At 40.6% G+C, this 15,154-nt stretch overlaps 2 protein-coding genes across 2 annotated transcripts in view; one reads left to right on the plus strand and one right to left on the minus strand.

Moving 5' to 3' along the window:
- Positions 1-15,154, minus strand: part of ctnna2 (catenin (cadherin-associated protein), alpha 2) — a 338,846-nt gene that overhangs the window by 137,586 nt on the left and 186,106 nt on the right. The gene's annotated exons all lie outside the window — the stretch shown is intronic.
- Positions 7,377-12,696, plus strand: lrrtm1 (leucine rich repeat transmembrane neuronal 1). Its single transcript, XM_005945769.3, has one exon. The coding sequence runs from the start codon at positions 8,682-8,684 to the stop codon at positions 10,233-10,235; it is 1,554 nt and encodes a 517-aa protein (XP_005945831.1). The 5' UTR covers positions 7,377-8,681; the 3' UTR covers positions 10,236-12,696.

Raw genomic sequence — 15,154 nt, forward strand, 5'->3', positions numbered from 1 at the left:
ACACACACACACACACACACACACACACACACACACACACACACACACACACACAAATGACAGGGACATTTAGATGAAGTCGAGGAAAATCAGATAGCCATTTAACATGGTAATTATGGCTGATCAAAAGAAGGATGCAGCACTGTGCACATAATTTCAAGCACAATCAGATCTTTACAAAGAAACAGTGTCTTGTTCCGAATTTTTGCAAGTACATTGCTAACCAGTGGAGTTTTAATTTACGAGTAACAGAATCTATCTACTTTTTCTATCTCATGCTTAGAATAAGCACTTTTGGTACAGTCTATTCACCTAACTGATTGTCTTCAACCTTCTGTTAAACCAATGAGAAATCTCTGTCATGCCACTGTTGTATTTTTTAAAAGATTACCTTTTTCTGCTGGTTTCAGCTCTCATTTCAGTTTCACATTGATGCTGTTCTCCTCCTTACTATTTATCCTCCAGTCCTCGTGAGTTCTTTGACTCTGCTCATTAGCAGTTCTTCTCCACATCACATTCATTGAGATCTAAATCATTACTCCTGCACCACCACCATACCACCAATGCTGGGATATTTTTGGAGAAGCGCTTTTCCCCTCCTTAAATACGTTCCTACATTTCCTTATTGTGTGCCCCATGTCAAATAAATCGTTTTACTTTCCTTCGCTTGAGTCATTGCTGATTTAAATTTCAATTCACGGTCCAAGGGTTAGGACTTCATATACACACAGACCTTCAATGAAAGTTTATACAAAACTCTCGGTTAGTGTTCTAACTTTACCTTGAAGCAGGGACACGGAATAAAGGGACAAGTAATTTTCTGTCTAAATTTACAAGTGTTTCAGCCTTTTGCATCAGAGACTGTCACTGCATTCTGCTCCGATTCATCCAAACATGAGAGAGGTTAGTGGACACATAAAGGATGTACAGGCTTGTTTGGCTCTGGATGAGGCAATAGGCCAGAGTAGTCAGGACTATCAAAAGTGGAGGGGGGTGCTGCCTCAGAGAGCTGGGTTTTGAAAATGGGCTTGGTGGTGCTCAGTGGGATTTCTGCATCATCTGACAGCTGAACAAAGTTCCTTTGGCAGACAGAGCCCAGTTACAAGCCACTGTTTGATGTAGTCTCTGAATCCAAAAACATTAGAGCCAGAACACAATTGCATAAAGAAACAGACTAAGTAGCAAAGCTAAAACAAGTAATTGAATGAAATACTGCATATGGAAAAACCACACACCAACCCACTGAAGGTGGGTGAAAAACTGGCTGTGTCAGGTTGTTGTAAATGTGTGCGCATGTGGTGGAGGGTGAAGAATTTTGATCTCGTTTCAGTGTAAAAGCAAGAAGTGTGTGACTGCACTGTGTTGTGACATGGGAAAACTGTGTTGTTTTCTCTCTCTCTTTCTCAACTGGGAACGTGTTGCTTTGGACATGGCCGGAAGCAATTTAGAACCATATTAATTCTCACTCTGTCAGAGCAACAAATACACAAATACACACAGATGCATTTCAACAAAAAAATACACCTGTTCAACTGCTTGGTGAAGCAGTACATCTCTCTCTCTCTCTCATAGGCTGAGGACTAGGGAGTGTCAGAACTGCTGTCCGGGATGACACAACGAACATCCACGAGTACATCAGGAAGATGACCACAACTGACCATGTGCTTAGTGAATACCTCAGGAAAGAGAAATCCAAGAAAGATCCATAGAGGCTGGGGTCCAGGCAAGACCCCAGGTGCAGACTGTGTAAAGACGCCCCTGAGACAATTTAGCACATAACAGCAGGGTGCAAGATGCTAGTTGGCAGGGCATACATGGTACGCCATAACCAAGTGGCCGGCATAGTATACAGGAACATTCGTGCTGAGTATGGCCTGGAAGTCCCGAGGTCAAAATGAGAGACGCCCCCAAGGGTGGTTGAAAATGACCGAGCTAAGATCGTGTGGGACTTCCAGATAGAGACGGACAAATGGTGGTGGCTAACCAACCGGACATAATGGTGGTAGACAAGCAGAGAAAGACTGTAGTGATAAATGTAGCGATATTGAATGACAGCAACATCAGGGTCAAGGCGCACAAGAAGCTGGATAAATATCAAGGGCTCAGAGAAGAACTAGAGAAGATGTGGAGGGTGAAGGTAACAGTGGTCCCAGTGGTAATCGGATCGCTTGGTGCATTGACGACCAAGCTAGGCGAGTGGCTCCAGCAGATCTGGGAACAGCACCTGAGATGGGAGCTTGAGGGTCCCAGAGGCCTAGGTACCACTACTTATATAGATAAGATAGATATGTACATCTGATGTGTTATGATCAGATCATTGCCCTCTGCATAACCCAAGTGCTTCAGGTCATGAACTGATGGCTGGACATTTTCCTTCAGAATTTTCTGGTAGTGAGCAGAACTCATGGTTCCATCAACTATAGCAAGTCATCCAATTCCTGAAGCACACTACCACCACCATGTTTCACTGTTGGTATAATGTACTTTTTATGAAATACTGTGTTAATTTGACAGATTTAATGACATGCTAACATTCCAAAAAGTACAACTTGCATCTCATCAGTCCACAAACGATTTCACCAAAAGTCTTGGTGACCATCAAGACGTGTTGTGTTCTTTTTGTTCTGCAGTAGTTTTCACCTTGAGACTCTGCTATTGATGCCAGTTTTGCTTCAGTTGTTGTTCTGGGGTCTTTCGTGACGTCCTGGATGAATCACCGATGCACTCTTTGAGTAATTTTGGTAGACTGGCCTCGCCTGGGAAAGTTCACCACAGTTCCAAGTTTTCTCCATTTGTTAATAATGGCTCTCACCATAGATTGTTGGAGCCTCAAAGCCTTAGAAATGACTTTATAACCCTTTCTAGACTGATAGATATCAGTGACTTTCTTTGTCAGTTGTTTCTTTAGAGGCATGATGCGTTACTTTTTGAGATCTTCTCACAGCAGCATATTTTCTCTCTTCAAATGTGCCTTACAAAAATGCACTGCATTTCTTTCTTGTTCTTTAGTTTATACATCTTTGTCGGAGCCTACTCTGTCAACCAAGTGCATTTGATGTTTATCATCTGACTGTTGTGTATAACTCTTTAGTTTATGAGTGCAGTCTGACTTAGTGACTTTTTTGTTATTTGTTTGCTTTTTGACACATTTTGTTAACATAAAAGGATGCTAAAGTTCAGTGAACTTAGATTTTATATACATATACAAATTTATACTCATTAGACTTTAGGGAAGTAACATGCTAGTCAATGCAGTTAGTCCAGTTCTTCACATAATTGTATTTCACTGAGGACAGAGTTAAGAGCCATGCCATCTAAAAGGGAAGAACTGCCAGTGCCACATAGAGGTTTCATCTCTGATATAGCTACCCACCTGGAATACTTCATCAATATCCTGTGTTTACAGAAAAAAAGGTATATGCAACATAATCAAAATAAGAAGTTCAAAGTTCTATGTTTGCACTCTTTCAAAGTTCAAAATGTTGTGCGTGTTTAGCATGTTCAAAAGACTAGATAAGTCAAAAGAGTGTGGGGTGAAACTACAAGCAAATCATCAAATCCTGAATTAAAACTCTAGTCACTAAAGCAAAACGCATCTGCAGAGAAGACCACCGAAATTAAAAAGAGTCTGGCTGAGGGAATTATGAAAGTCTCTGTGGTTTACAAAAATACATCCAATGCTTAAACTAAAGTGCCCGTGTGGTTCAAAACATGCCAGATACTGAAAGTACAATGAACTTTGGACAGTTCAACGACATGCAATATGGAAAAAGCAGCCATTAAGGCCAATCATTGGCAATGTCTTCTATCCAGCCAACAATAACAAGCTTGGCTGTTTCAAGCAACTACAAAAAATAAGCAGAGAAAGAGCAAGCTGTCTCAGACTTGAAAGTTACATGCATTTATATAAATGGGGTTAGCAACGTGGAATTAAAGATTTTAATATGTAATGGCAGGCTTGTGTTCTTAATGCCTTGAGCTATTGTTCCTCCATCATATTATATGGAGAAATACAAAGAGTTTTCTAAATTCATCCATTCTGCTGAGTAAATCATCCCTCCAACCAAACAATCAGCCCTAAAGCTAAAAAACATGGACAAGTCATGCTAATAATTCAGAATATTTACACAAATAAACTTTGCATCATACAAAAGCATACTTCAAGGAGCTATAACCTAGTGTGACACCCACGGTCCTCTTGTCACATGCCCCACTGAACATGATGACGCTCCCCTTTTTGTTTACCCAAGCTGCAGTTAGTACAAGCTCCTTTAAAATCATTGTTTGAACAAAGTGGATCTTTTCTTGATACTGTGGAGTAAACTCAGACTGCACAAGCCTTCACGAGGCTACTGTCATTACTGGTTTAAGTGTGAAGGAAACAGGACATTTCCTCTGTTCCTCAGATCATTACTGTGGATATTAAAATACTAAGGAAGAGACACAACAAATACAAAAATTGAAATTAATAAACTCCATGTCCGCTTGTGACCCTTTCAAACTGAGACAACCTCCATCTGCTAGAATTCCTGGTCCATTGTGGACGTGAAATCATGTCTTGCTGTTTCCACTCTGGGGTGTAAGTGTTTCCGCCAACCCCTATCTCAATGCTTTCCGAGATGCCCATCAACATTATCGCTGCGGCAGGCCAATTAGTTATCATCTGCCTTGTTTTCTCGGACTCAAACAGTGGGACGTCATCTGATTCAATAAATGATTTTAATAATGGGCCTGCAATCAAAGATGCTTCTAATTTTGAGACATATTTGAGCCCTCAAATCAAGTTCAGTCTGCTGACGATACACCATAACTGATAACCACTTCGTTATTAAAAGCTATTTATGAATTACAAAATAAATAATGATATTATGTGTATATTATTACTATATATTATATTATATTATGTATGAGCATCACTGATAGCTAGAAAGTCAGATTCTTATATAACATTTTATTAATAGATTTTCTTATTGACAATATGAAAAACACTCATGACGCAAGATTTAAAAATATTGTCAACCAGGTAAAAAAAAAAGTACACAGACACACATCAAGACAGCTTCTTTGTTAGAGCATGCCATCACTGTCCTCTGGTATGACTGCTAACTGCACGCTGAGGAAAAAAGTGGGAAAAGGAATATGCACACTTCAAAGAGTTTTCCACATATCTGCGTGATCCGGGGTCCACAGTTCGCTTTTACGTCTGACACTAAGTGAATAATTATCACACAGAATCCTGAGATATGGCTGCAAATGTGATTTGCGATGGCACTATGATCTTAAATGTTGATCATCAAATTTTAATCAGTTCATCCTCGAGTCTAAGTGAAGCATTTGCTCCAGTTGTAATGAAATTCCATCCTGGAAACTGTAGGATATCACATTTATGAGAATGGAGTGAGGTGAAGTCAAAGTGACCTTGAGCTTTACATTATAAGATCTAATCTTGATTACTAACCTAATTTAAACTAATTCAATCTCTTAACTCCAAGCATAAGCACAAATACTTGCTATTAAACAAATAAATAATGAATATCAAATACTAAAAAAATAAATATTTAAGGCACTTCTCAAAAAGACTCTTCATGGGTTGCGTTAGGACCAAAAAAAAAAAAAAATCACAGTGACCTTTTGACCTTTGATCACCCTTGAATCAAACCAAATGTTTGTTCCAAATTTAAAGAAACTCACTCCTGATGTTTAAAACACACCAGGCTCATGACAATGTGACAGAGATATACATATAATGATACAACACAGTGGTGAGAAAAACTGAAAAATTTAAAAAAAATAAATAAAAGGGATTAAAAAATGTGTAAGGGATTATGATGTGTAAATGACATTCTTTTTGTTTTTAAATTTATAAAATGCAGGGGAAAGAAATTCACATTTGTGCTCCACATTGCTTCATGTCTCCCCTCAAACATCCACCAGATGTCCTCAGTCTGTCTTCCTGGTTATGACCACATGACAATCACACCCACCTCACCTGTTCCCAATTAACCAATCAATGCTTGCACCTGCCTCTTGGCTCTGTATGCGTATCACCTGCAACAATGAAATGCAGAGATAAATACTAGCAGAAACATTGCATAGAAAAAGATCTATTGATCGACTCATGATCTGCTCTACAGAATTATTTAGCAAATCGCAATTATTTCTAGAAGATGGCAGTAATGCAATTCCCCGGTTGCCAGAGGCTGTAAAACTTTAAAGAAGAAAATAAGTTGTGCTTTGTCAAATTTTCATTTTTACCCATATCATTCTGGCTTCTGCTTTTTCCGCACTTGTTGCTAATATACATTTGTTTCTGTTTTCTATCTATCCTACATTTTGAAATAATCCTCTCAATTGTTTCTGTCTATACTTTGAATTAGGCAATAAATTCGAGAAACTTGTGGAAACTGCTAGTTTGGCTAGGAATGCTGAGGTCGTACGCCGATGTAAACCCTTTCCCATCCTTTCTCGTCTCGTTCTCACACTGTATACTTGGCTCTATATCCTCAGCCTGGATTGTCAAGCAGGCATAATTAAAAATTAAAAAACACTCTTTATCTTTTTGTTCAGACTCTTTTTTGTTCATCTTAAATTCATTGTTTTCTGAATAAGTGAACAAGAAAGTTCCGTTAGCCAATGTGCAATTAACTCAGAAAAGGAAGGAGGTGAGTCAGAAGTTTAAAACTTGGCTCGTGTGAAGCCTATAAGACACAGTCACAGCTCATTGTCTTTGAACTTTTAGGGCAGAACAATGACACGGCTAGAAGCAATTCCAGAGAAGTGCAAAGGAAGACAAGTGAGCCTTCAGAGGGAATATCTATGTTAGCTTAATGCTAATATTATGTGGGAAACAATTGCATCTGCATTCACAATGGACACAGACAGCAATAACTGTCAGCGACAAAGAATTTCTGGTGGTTTGAGCACATGAAGAACGCCATAATCATCTTGACTCACAGGCCAACCTTTGTTGCTGGCAAGCAGCAACAAGTATACCATATATACACGTATTCTCCTGTGGCATCTATGATATAATGAAGGACATACATGGTGACTAGTGCGTTTAAGTCTCATTGAAGATATTTAGAAATTCTTTGATGAAATTATATATCTTTTCTTTCCCTCCCTCTCCATCTATATAGCACAGATATATAAGCAAACATCTGTTTAAGAAAAGAAATAATATAAGATCCCATTTTCATCATTGCAAGCCTGAAATCAGACAACGTCAAGAGGCCGATTTCATTGCAGTCATTGAGGGAGGGAAGGAGTGTGGGAGAGAGAGAGACAGTGAGAGAGAGAGCGAGAGAGAGAGAGAGAGAGCGCGCTAGAGATATGGGGGGTGGAGGGGGTTCATTAAAGCCCCTGGTTTAAGCCCAGCCCATTCTGGATATGTAAATGTCTGAGGCACAGAGAAAAACACAGCAAGAAAAAAGCAGTGAGGGAAGATGTGAGAGCGAAGAGGAGGAGGGGAGCAGCATGAACAAGTGAGAGAGCGATCAAGGGAAAGAGAGCAAGAGAGTGAGGGAAAGGGAGCGAGCACTCTGAATTGTGAGTGGCTTACGACACTCAGTGAACAGAAGGTGCTTCTGCATGCGCTGTCAGTGTACTGGTCTGCTGCAAGGGATTGCGCGCTCCTTTGCTTCCCACATTTACCGCCCCTGCCTGCCTACCAGCACCAGCCTTCAGCAGCCTCTTCCAGCTGGCTGAGAAGACACCCAGAGAGCAAGGGAGTAAACGAAACCTGCGAGCCACGGGGGATGCGAGCGGCTACCGAACCAATATGAGCCACTCAGATGACGAGGAATACTGTTACACAAGAAAACAGTGAACAGGGTTCATCTCTTTATATCCTGTTTTGTTTTTTTGTTTTTCCCTTGCGTCCGTCACTGAAATCATGATTAAGTGCTTGAATGGATCTAAACCTTACAAGTCAGTGATTTCTTCAAGCGATGGACGATAACACATTTTGACAGATCTTTTGAAACTTAAGCGGGAGGGAAAGGAGGAAAGAGCTGAAGACAGATTATTTTAAAAAAGAAAAAAAAAAGATTCTTGCTTATTTTTTTCTTTCGCTGGTTGTCTCTTCTTCCCTCTGATCGTTGCAGCAGAGGACTGCGGAGGAGCAGGAGAGACAGAGCTCATGCAGACAGGGGTACTTGCACTTCCTACCATCTCGCTGAAAGCTACTTGGATTCCTTCTCTTTCTGGCTCTTTCACTTGAAGAGAACTAAGACATTGTAAGCCTGCCAAGGATCTGGTGTCCACTGAAAAGAGAGAAGGGAGGGGGGGAGAATTTGTACCACAGTGGGGTCTTTTTTAGATTCGCACATAATTAGTGTTGGGGCACAAAGCGAGATGCTGAATGGAGATTGTCAGCTTTTGAATAGGGGTGAGTAGGAATTTTTTCGAATAAGATTGATCAGTGAGGACAGTTTGATTTTCCATCCCCTCTACTCTCCACCCACTGCTTGATATATAACGTAAGGAAAGAGACTTTATTTTTTTGGCATTTTTTGGGACTTGATAACAAAAATACTATCACTGTCTTCAGCTGACATACATAGAATGAGACAGCTTGTTGAACGAGATAGATATGATGCGATAAATATGATCTGATACGGGCAAAACCGATATCCAGAGTGGTTCAATGGACATTTTCTCCCTGACATCCCTGGATATTTATGCTAATGGATTTCCTTCTAATTGGACTGTACTTAAAGTGGCCACTGAAGAAGCCCCCTGGGTTGATACTGTGTTCATTGGGCATTTTTCTAAGAACAGTTCCCTTGGTAGAGGGGGTTTGTCCAAGGTTGTGCCGCTGCGACAGCAAGCTGCTGTACTGCGAGGGGCTCAACCTCACAGACATTCCCCGCAATCTGAGCAGTGCCATGGGCCTGTCCATGAGAGAGAACAACTTAACGGAGCTGCGTGAAGGCCAACTGGCTGGTCTGTCACAGCTCACCTGGCTCTATTTAGATCACAACAGCATTGACGTTGTAGAGGAGGGTGCATTTGACAAGCTGAGACGAGTCAAGGAGTTAGACCTGAGCAACAACCGGATTGAGAGTCTGCCAAATGGCACCTTTAGGCCCCTCCCAAACCTCCGTATCTTGGACCTCTCATACAACAGGCTGCAGGCACTAGAGCCTGACCTGTTCCACGGCCTTAGAAAGCTCACCAATTTGCATTTGCGCTACAATGCTCTCAAATTTGTGCCAGTGCGGATTTTTCAGGACTGCAGGAGCATGCAGTTTCTGGACTTGGGATACAACCAACTGCAGAGCCTGGCACGAAACTCCTTCGCTGGCCTCTTTAAGTTGACTGAGCTGCATCTTGAGCACAATGAGCTAGTTAAAGTCAACCTAGCCCACTTCCCACGCCTCATCTCTTTACGCACTCTGTACATGCACAACAATCGTGCCACTATTGTTGTAAACACACTAGACTGGACATGGCACTTTTTAGAGAAGATTGACCTGTCAGCAAACGAAATCGAGTACATCGAGCCACATGTTTTTGAGAGTACACCAAACCTCAAGGTACTGATGCTAGACTCTAATCGTTTGACCTCTGTGGACCAGCGCATTCTGGATTCGTGGTCATCTCTGGACAGCATTACCCTGGCAGGGAATGACTGGGAGTGCAGCCGCAATGTGTGTGCCTTGGCCTCTTGGCTGAGTGCCTTCCGAGGCCAGCATGACAATTCCCTGCTGTGTTCAAGCCCTGACACAGCACAGGGTGAGGATGTGTTGGATGCTGTCTATGCTTTTCAGCTATGTGAGGATCCCCCAGTAGAGGTGACCACAGCAGGCCTGTACGCCTCCACGAGGGATCTGGGCCCCATTACTCCCAACCCCTATGAGGGCGAGGGTAGTGAAGTGGTCACAAATTCTTTCACTGTCACAGTGGGCCATGATGACCTAGAGAGCACCATGCAGATCCACAAGGTGGTAACAGGCACCATGGCACTCATCTTCTCCTTTCTCATCATAGTGCTCATGCTATACGTGGCATGGAAGTGCTTTCCAGCTGGAATAAGGCAACTGAGGCAGTGCTTCAGCAGTCAGCGCCGTAAGCAGAAGCAAAAGCAAAGCATGCAGCAGATGGCTGCAATTTCTACACCAGAGTACTATGTTGACTATAAACCTAACCATATTGAGGGAGCTTTGGTAATCATCAATGAATATGGCTCTTGCACTTGCCAACAACAAGCTTCTCGGGAATGTGAAGTGTGACCCTGCTTTTGAGTAAGTCTTTACCTGTGATTATCTGGATATACAGTAAATTCCTTTTTGGATACACCGGGGAGGGGGACAGAAGGAATTATTCAATCTTCTGGACACTTTTTTTTACAAAGCATTTCACTGTGATGTGGAAGAAGTGTGCTTCATGTGGCTGACTATTTTGTGGTGGATTTACTGCTACTGCTATCTGCTGCTGATCTGAAGTCACATAATGGTCATGGGACTCTTGGACCTGTTCGTGTTCTATCGAAAAAGAGAGAGGAATACAGCGCTGAGGCTTTTCTCTCGAGGATGGATATTTGAGCTTTAATGTGTCTTTCTATTTCAGGACATTTAATTATTGTTTAAAAATAAACTGGGGACACAGGAGAGGAAAAAAAAGAAACCATTTGTATTATGGTACACACAATATTTGAGCATTTAAAATATTAAAAACACATTTAAGTTTAATTAAAAATGTAAAAATAAAACTGTGTAAAATATGTTAAAGAAGAAGACGTGCAAGTGTGGACAAAAAAAAGATAATCTATTTCTTTTGTAAACTACAAAAAAGTGTTTAAATAAATGAATTGCTATTCACAGAAACTCATTTGTATATGAGAAGCCTGTCAGAGAGGATGAATGACGACAGACGCAGTCTTTGCGCTCGTGGACTGTAGAGCCATGACTCTGCAGTGCATCAAACAGCCCCCCCCCCCCCCTAAAAAAAATAAGACGAAAAACAAAAAAGAAGAAAAGGGGAAGAGGGATATCTGCATCTCATCTCCAGTGTAAAACCCACCATCTGAGTTTTAGACCTCTTCTCGGATTGAATCACATTTTGTTTTGCATTCATTGTGTTGACTTTCTATCAGTGTAGTTTCTTTCCCATTGCCTGTCTGTGAATAGATTAAAAACTATCTATTTCATCCTTTATCAGTAATCATATTTTCATTTAGTGATATCACAATATTTGTGCTCCATCCAAGTGAAGAAAGAGTATAAAAGAGCTAAAGCTATGCCTCTCGTTGCTTCTCACCTTTTGGCTGTCGCAGAGGAGCGTTGCCTCCTCTTACTGAATCAAGCACACCAAAGCCAACAATCATTCAGACCATCCATAGTAAAATCAAAAATACTGTTCAAATAATATCCAAACCACCGAAGGAATTATTCACCAGCTTCAAGAAGATTTGCACATATTGGTCACTTTGTTTTGTTTTTTTTTGTTTTTCTTTTCATGTGATGTAAAATGTGTGTTGAATACAAGGCCATTTCCAGGTGCGTGTATATATCCTTCTCCCTTTGGTGTTTATTGTGTACATTAGCGCACTGACAGATGTTGTGTTTCCTGGGTCCTTTGACATGAACAGTATGTTATGTGAGAGAGAGATGGAGGATCACAACGACTGCAGAAAGAGGGAACAGACTGCTCTCTAGTGTGCACATTCTCATACCGTGGCAGCATTATACCAATTGTGCACCATGTTCTGAAAAATTTCACAACGGGGGCAACATCAATATACTGATTTTACAGCAGCTTTTTCTGAGAAAAAAAAAGAGAAGAAGACAAAAAGATCAATTTGCATTATTTTTTGTGTTATTTTGCGATAAATAAGATAATGTTTACAACTTGTAAGTCATCAGGAATAAAAATGTTTTAAGAACTCACTGACAATCATTACACAATAAGTTTACATTCTTTAAATCTTTAATTCGATAACATTGTGAGATGGTGTTTGGCTGTTCTTCTTTTTAATCATTTGCAATAAGTGGTACAAAATGAGATGCTTTGGTGTATTTTAAATTGTTATAACTTGTTGAGGTTGATAAAGGCCTGGGAGTAAACCCAGCCTGAGAAGAAGTATAGAGGATTTAAGGTCCCTTAAGCAATAAAGTGTCTGGAAAAAACAGAGAGGGGGGAGGGGATTTTTGCAGAGAGTAAGGATTAAATTTAATTGAAGTGTGCCACTATTTACTGGGTCTAAATGAAATATTTTGAAGGGAAAATTCGAGTGGCTAAAAAAGAAAATTAGAAACTATATTGTTATATTGAAACATTTCATCGATCTATTTAATTGTGTTAATTCTTACAATCTCGAGATCCCCAAAATGCTAGCCAGAATGCCAGTGAGCCACAGAATATGTAATACCGAAGCTCCTTCGTTTCCTCCCACAGCTCATAGGATTTCTCCCAGTGCCCAAAGAAATCCCATCACATAGAAATCATTCTAATTATTATGAAGGACAAGGTGGGAATTCAGTGATTTTTTTCTAAAATGAATGAACTGTCCCATTCTAGACATAATGCAAGCAGCAGTAAACATACATAAACATAAAATTGTATAACTTGGTCATTAATCGGTTTTCAAACTAGACCCTTTTTGTTCTCTTCAGATATATACGTCCCAAAATTAAGATTAGTTTAAATCTTAAAGTTATCTCAATAAACACTGTATGAATCATTAACATCAAACCAGTGTCTGAGGAAATGTCTCGCAGTGGGTGAAAAATAATAATTTAGTCTGAGCACTTGGCAAAAGTGAAATGGTGTGGTCATAATGAAATACAACGACCACAGCGGCCCTCAGTGTTCAACTTAAATCCCAGAGGGTCTCTCCAGCTGTCAGTGAAAGGAAAACAAATACCTGTACTTGTTACCAGAGGCCTCAGGCTACAATTAAAGTTTTTATGCGAGTATTCTGGGAGATGAATAAAATGATATAAATAGAAATTATGTTTTTATTTTTGACTATTGATAGCGTGGCATGGAATTTCAGCAGAGCACAGATTCAGTACTGGATTTATTTCACTTTTATGTAGTTGATTCAGTAAAAGAAAAAACCAAAGTGTAGCCATGACGCTTGAAGTTCAAGCCTTGGGAACAACTTAGTAATTTAGCAGTTCTGAAAATGTGTTTTAGGGACTGGCAATGGCTTAAAGTTGCCATGCGAAATTTACGATCTGGTTCCTTTTTATTGTAGCAAGCGCACCCTGATTCAAAACTCGGTACAGCTGGAAATCATGACCTGTCAAATGACATGAATGCAAATGACTATGTAAGGACATCTTGATAGGGACAGAAATTTATTTTATTCTCTTCATCTTCATATCCTGTCCAGAATTCCCCTTACCTTCAGGTACTTCACAGCCCCTTAAACAGGCAACTGCAGGGTAAATTGAGGTTGTGAAGCTTCATTTATATAAATATTGGATGATGCTTGGCATGGAGGCCAGTACTAGCACCACTATTGATTTCATTTAACTACTTTTTTAAACAAGCAACCAGGGCAAATGGTGATGGAGAATGGATATGATTATTTCTATACCTTTGAGTCCTCAGGACTGAAGTTTAACTACTTTAGACTTCTTTTTATTCTTCCTCACCTTTACCTTAATCCTCTCCCTACCTCTCTCTGTTGTGTCTGTAAGACATCAATTCATCTAACTGACAAGAGATCAAATCTCTGCTTGACCCAAGCCTGAGGTGATAATTCTCTGAAGGGAGATATGTGCTCTCAGACAGCATCCATTATGAGTGCCTTGATTGATGATGCTCGGTAAAAATCAATACAGATGAGTGGTAACCAAAATGATCACAGTGATAACAAATGTATTCATCTCGTCCTCACATTTTGAGGCGTAAACTGATGGTTAGAGATGATATGTTTTATTTACATGGAAATCCATAACTGCAATAATCCATAATCAGATCACTGTTCAGTCAGAGGAAAAGGGTGAGATTGTTGTTTTGCTTAAGAGCAGCCGGGGAAGAGAGCATAAGATTGCAGAGCTGCCGCTGCTGTTGTTTGGCAGCTAGAGGATATATGGTAGCTGCCTGTCCAGATCACAAGCTAATAGGTCTGAAGCTATTGTCTTGTAGCTCGTGTGTGCAAATTCAAGCATATGCTGCCTGCATAACAGACTTGGAAACTATTTGGGTGTCTAGGGATATGTTGTAGACCAACAACACGACTGGTGCTTGGACGGAAAGCCACAAAGGGATGAAGAGCAAAGGTCAAAACAATGAAAAAGGAAATTCTGACATGGTTTGCAAAAAGTGGGACACTAGGTGCATAAGGCCAGGGTAAGAACTAAAGGTCAAATACTAACAATACAGAGACCCTGCGGACTCAAATTCTACACATTCTAGCCAGACTATACAGCGAGCATTCAGAAACATGCTTCAGTATTATTAAAAGGGCAGCCCGACTTTTGGTATCACAAAAAACGACAGCTTAATAACACGTACCAATATGGAGTTTGCATAATGATGTCAGAGTTTCAGCACGTAGGGCCTGTGCAATGGTGTGAGTGTCAGTAACTAAACACTCCTACCGTGTTAGGCAAGACCACAGAGGGCCATAGAGGCACGAGTACATTCTAAAATGAATAAATTAACCTAGGTTCCTGTGAGGGGTATTGATCGGGCAGCATTCTGCCATCTCACTGGGACTGGGACTGTGCTGCATAATAAATGCTAAACACCCCCTCATAACTGGATGCAGAGCTAAATCATGGGTGGCAGCATGTACTGCAGTGGGCTGTAAGGAGCTGCTGATGACTAATGACAATGTGTGGGTGGCTTTGCACTGATTCTTTTATAACAGGTGGGTTATCAGGATCAATATTCTAATAATCATCAACATTATCTTAGAATCCAAATCCTCTGCCACGCCATTTCTCTCTCATTGTACATCCCCTCCTCTCCCTCCTTTTTAGTCCCAATGCCGCATGTGACTGGTGTAAGTGCGATTCTACAGCACTAAATTCACTGATAGCCACTATCAAAACCCCAGTGTTTATATAACCTGCGTGTACAAGCTGGGGATTAATTGAAAGAGGACAGTAAGAGGGGAATTTAACACACACACACACACACACACACACACACACACACACACACACACACACACACACACACACACACACAC

This window comes from Haplochromis burtoni, unplaced genomic scaffold, assembly GCF_018398535.1.
Source record: "Haplochromis burtoni strain Fernald_Lab_line unplaced genomic scaffold, NCSU_Asbu1 Contig_302, whole genome shotgun sequence".
NCBI classification, from domain to species: Eukaryota; Metazoa; Chordata; class Actinopteri; order Cichliformes; family Cichlidae; genus Haplochromis; species Haplochromis burtoni.

Coding starts and splice junctions, on each gene's coding strand:
- lrrtm1 (XM_005945769.3), top strand. CDS start 8,682: ATGCTAATGGATTTCCTTCTAATTGGACTGTACTTAAAGTGGCCACTG.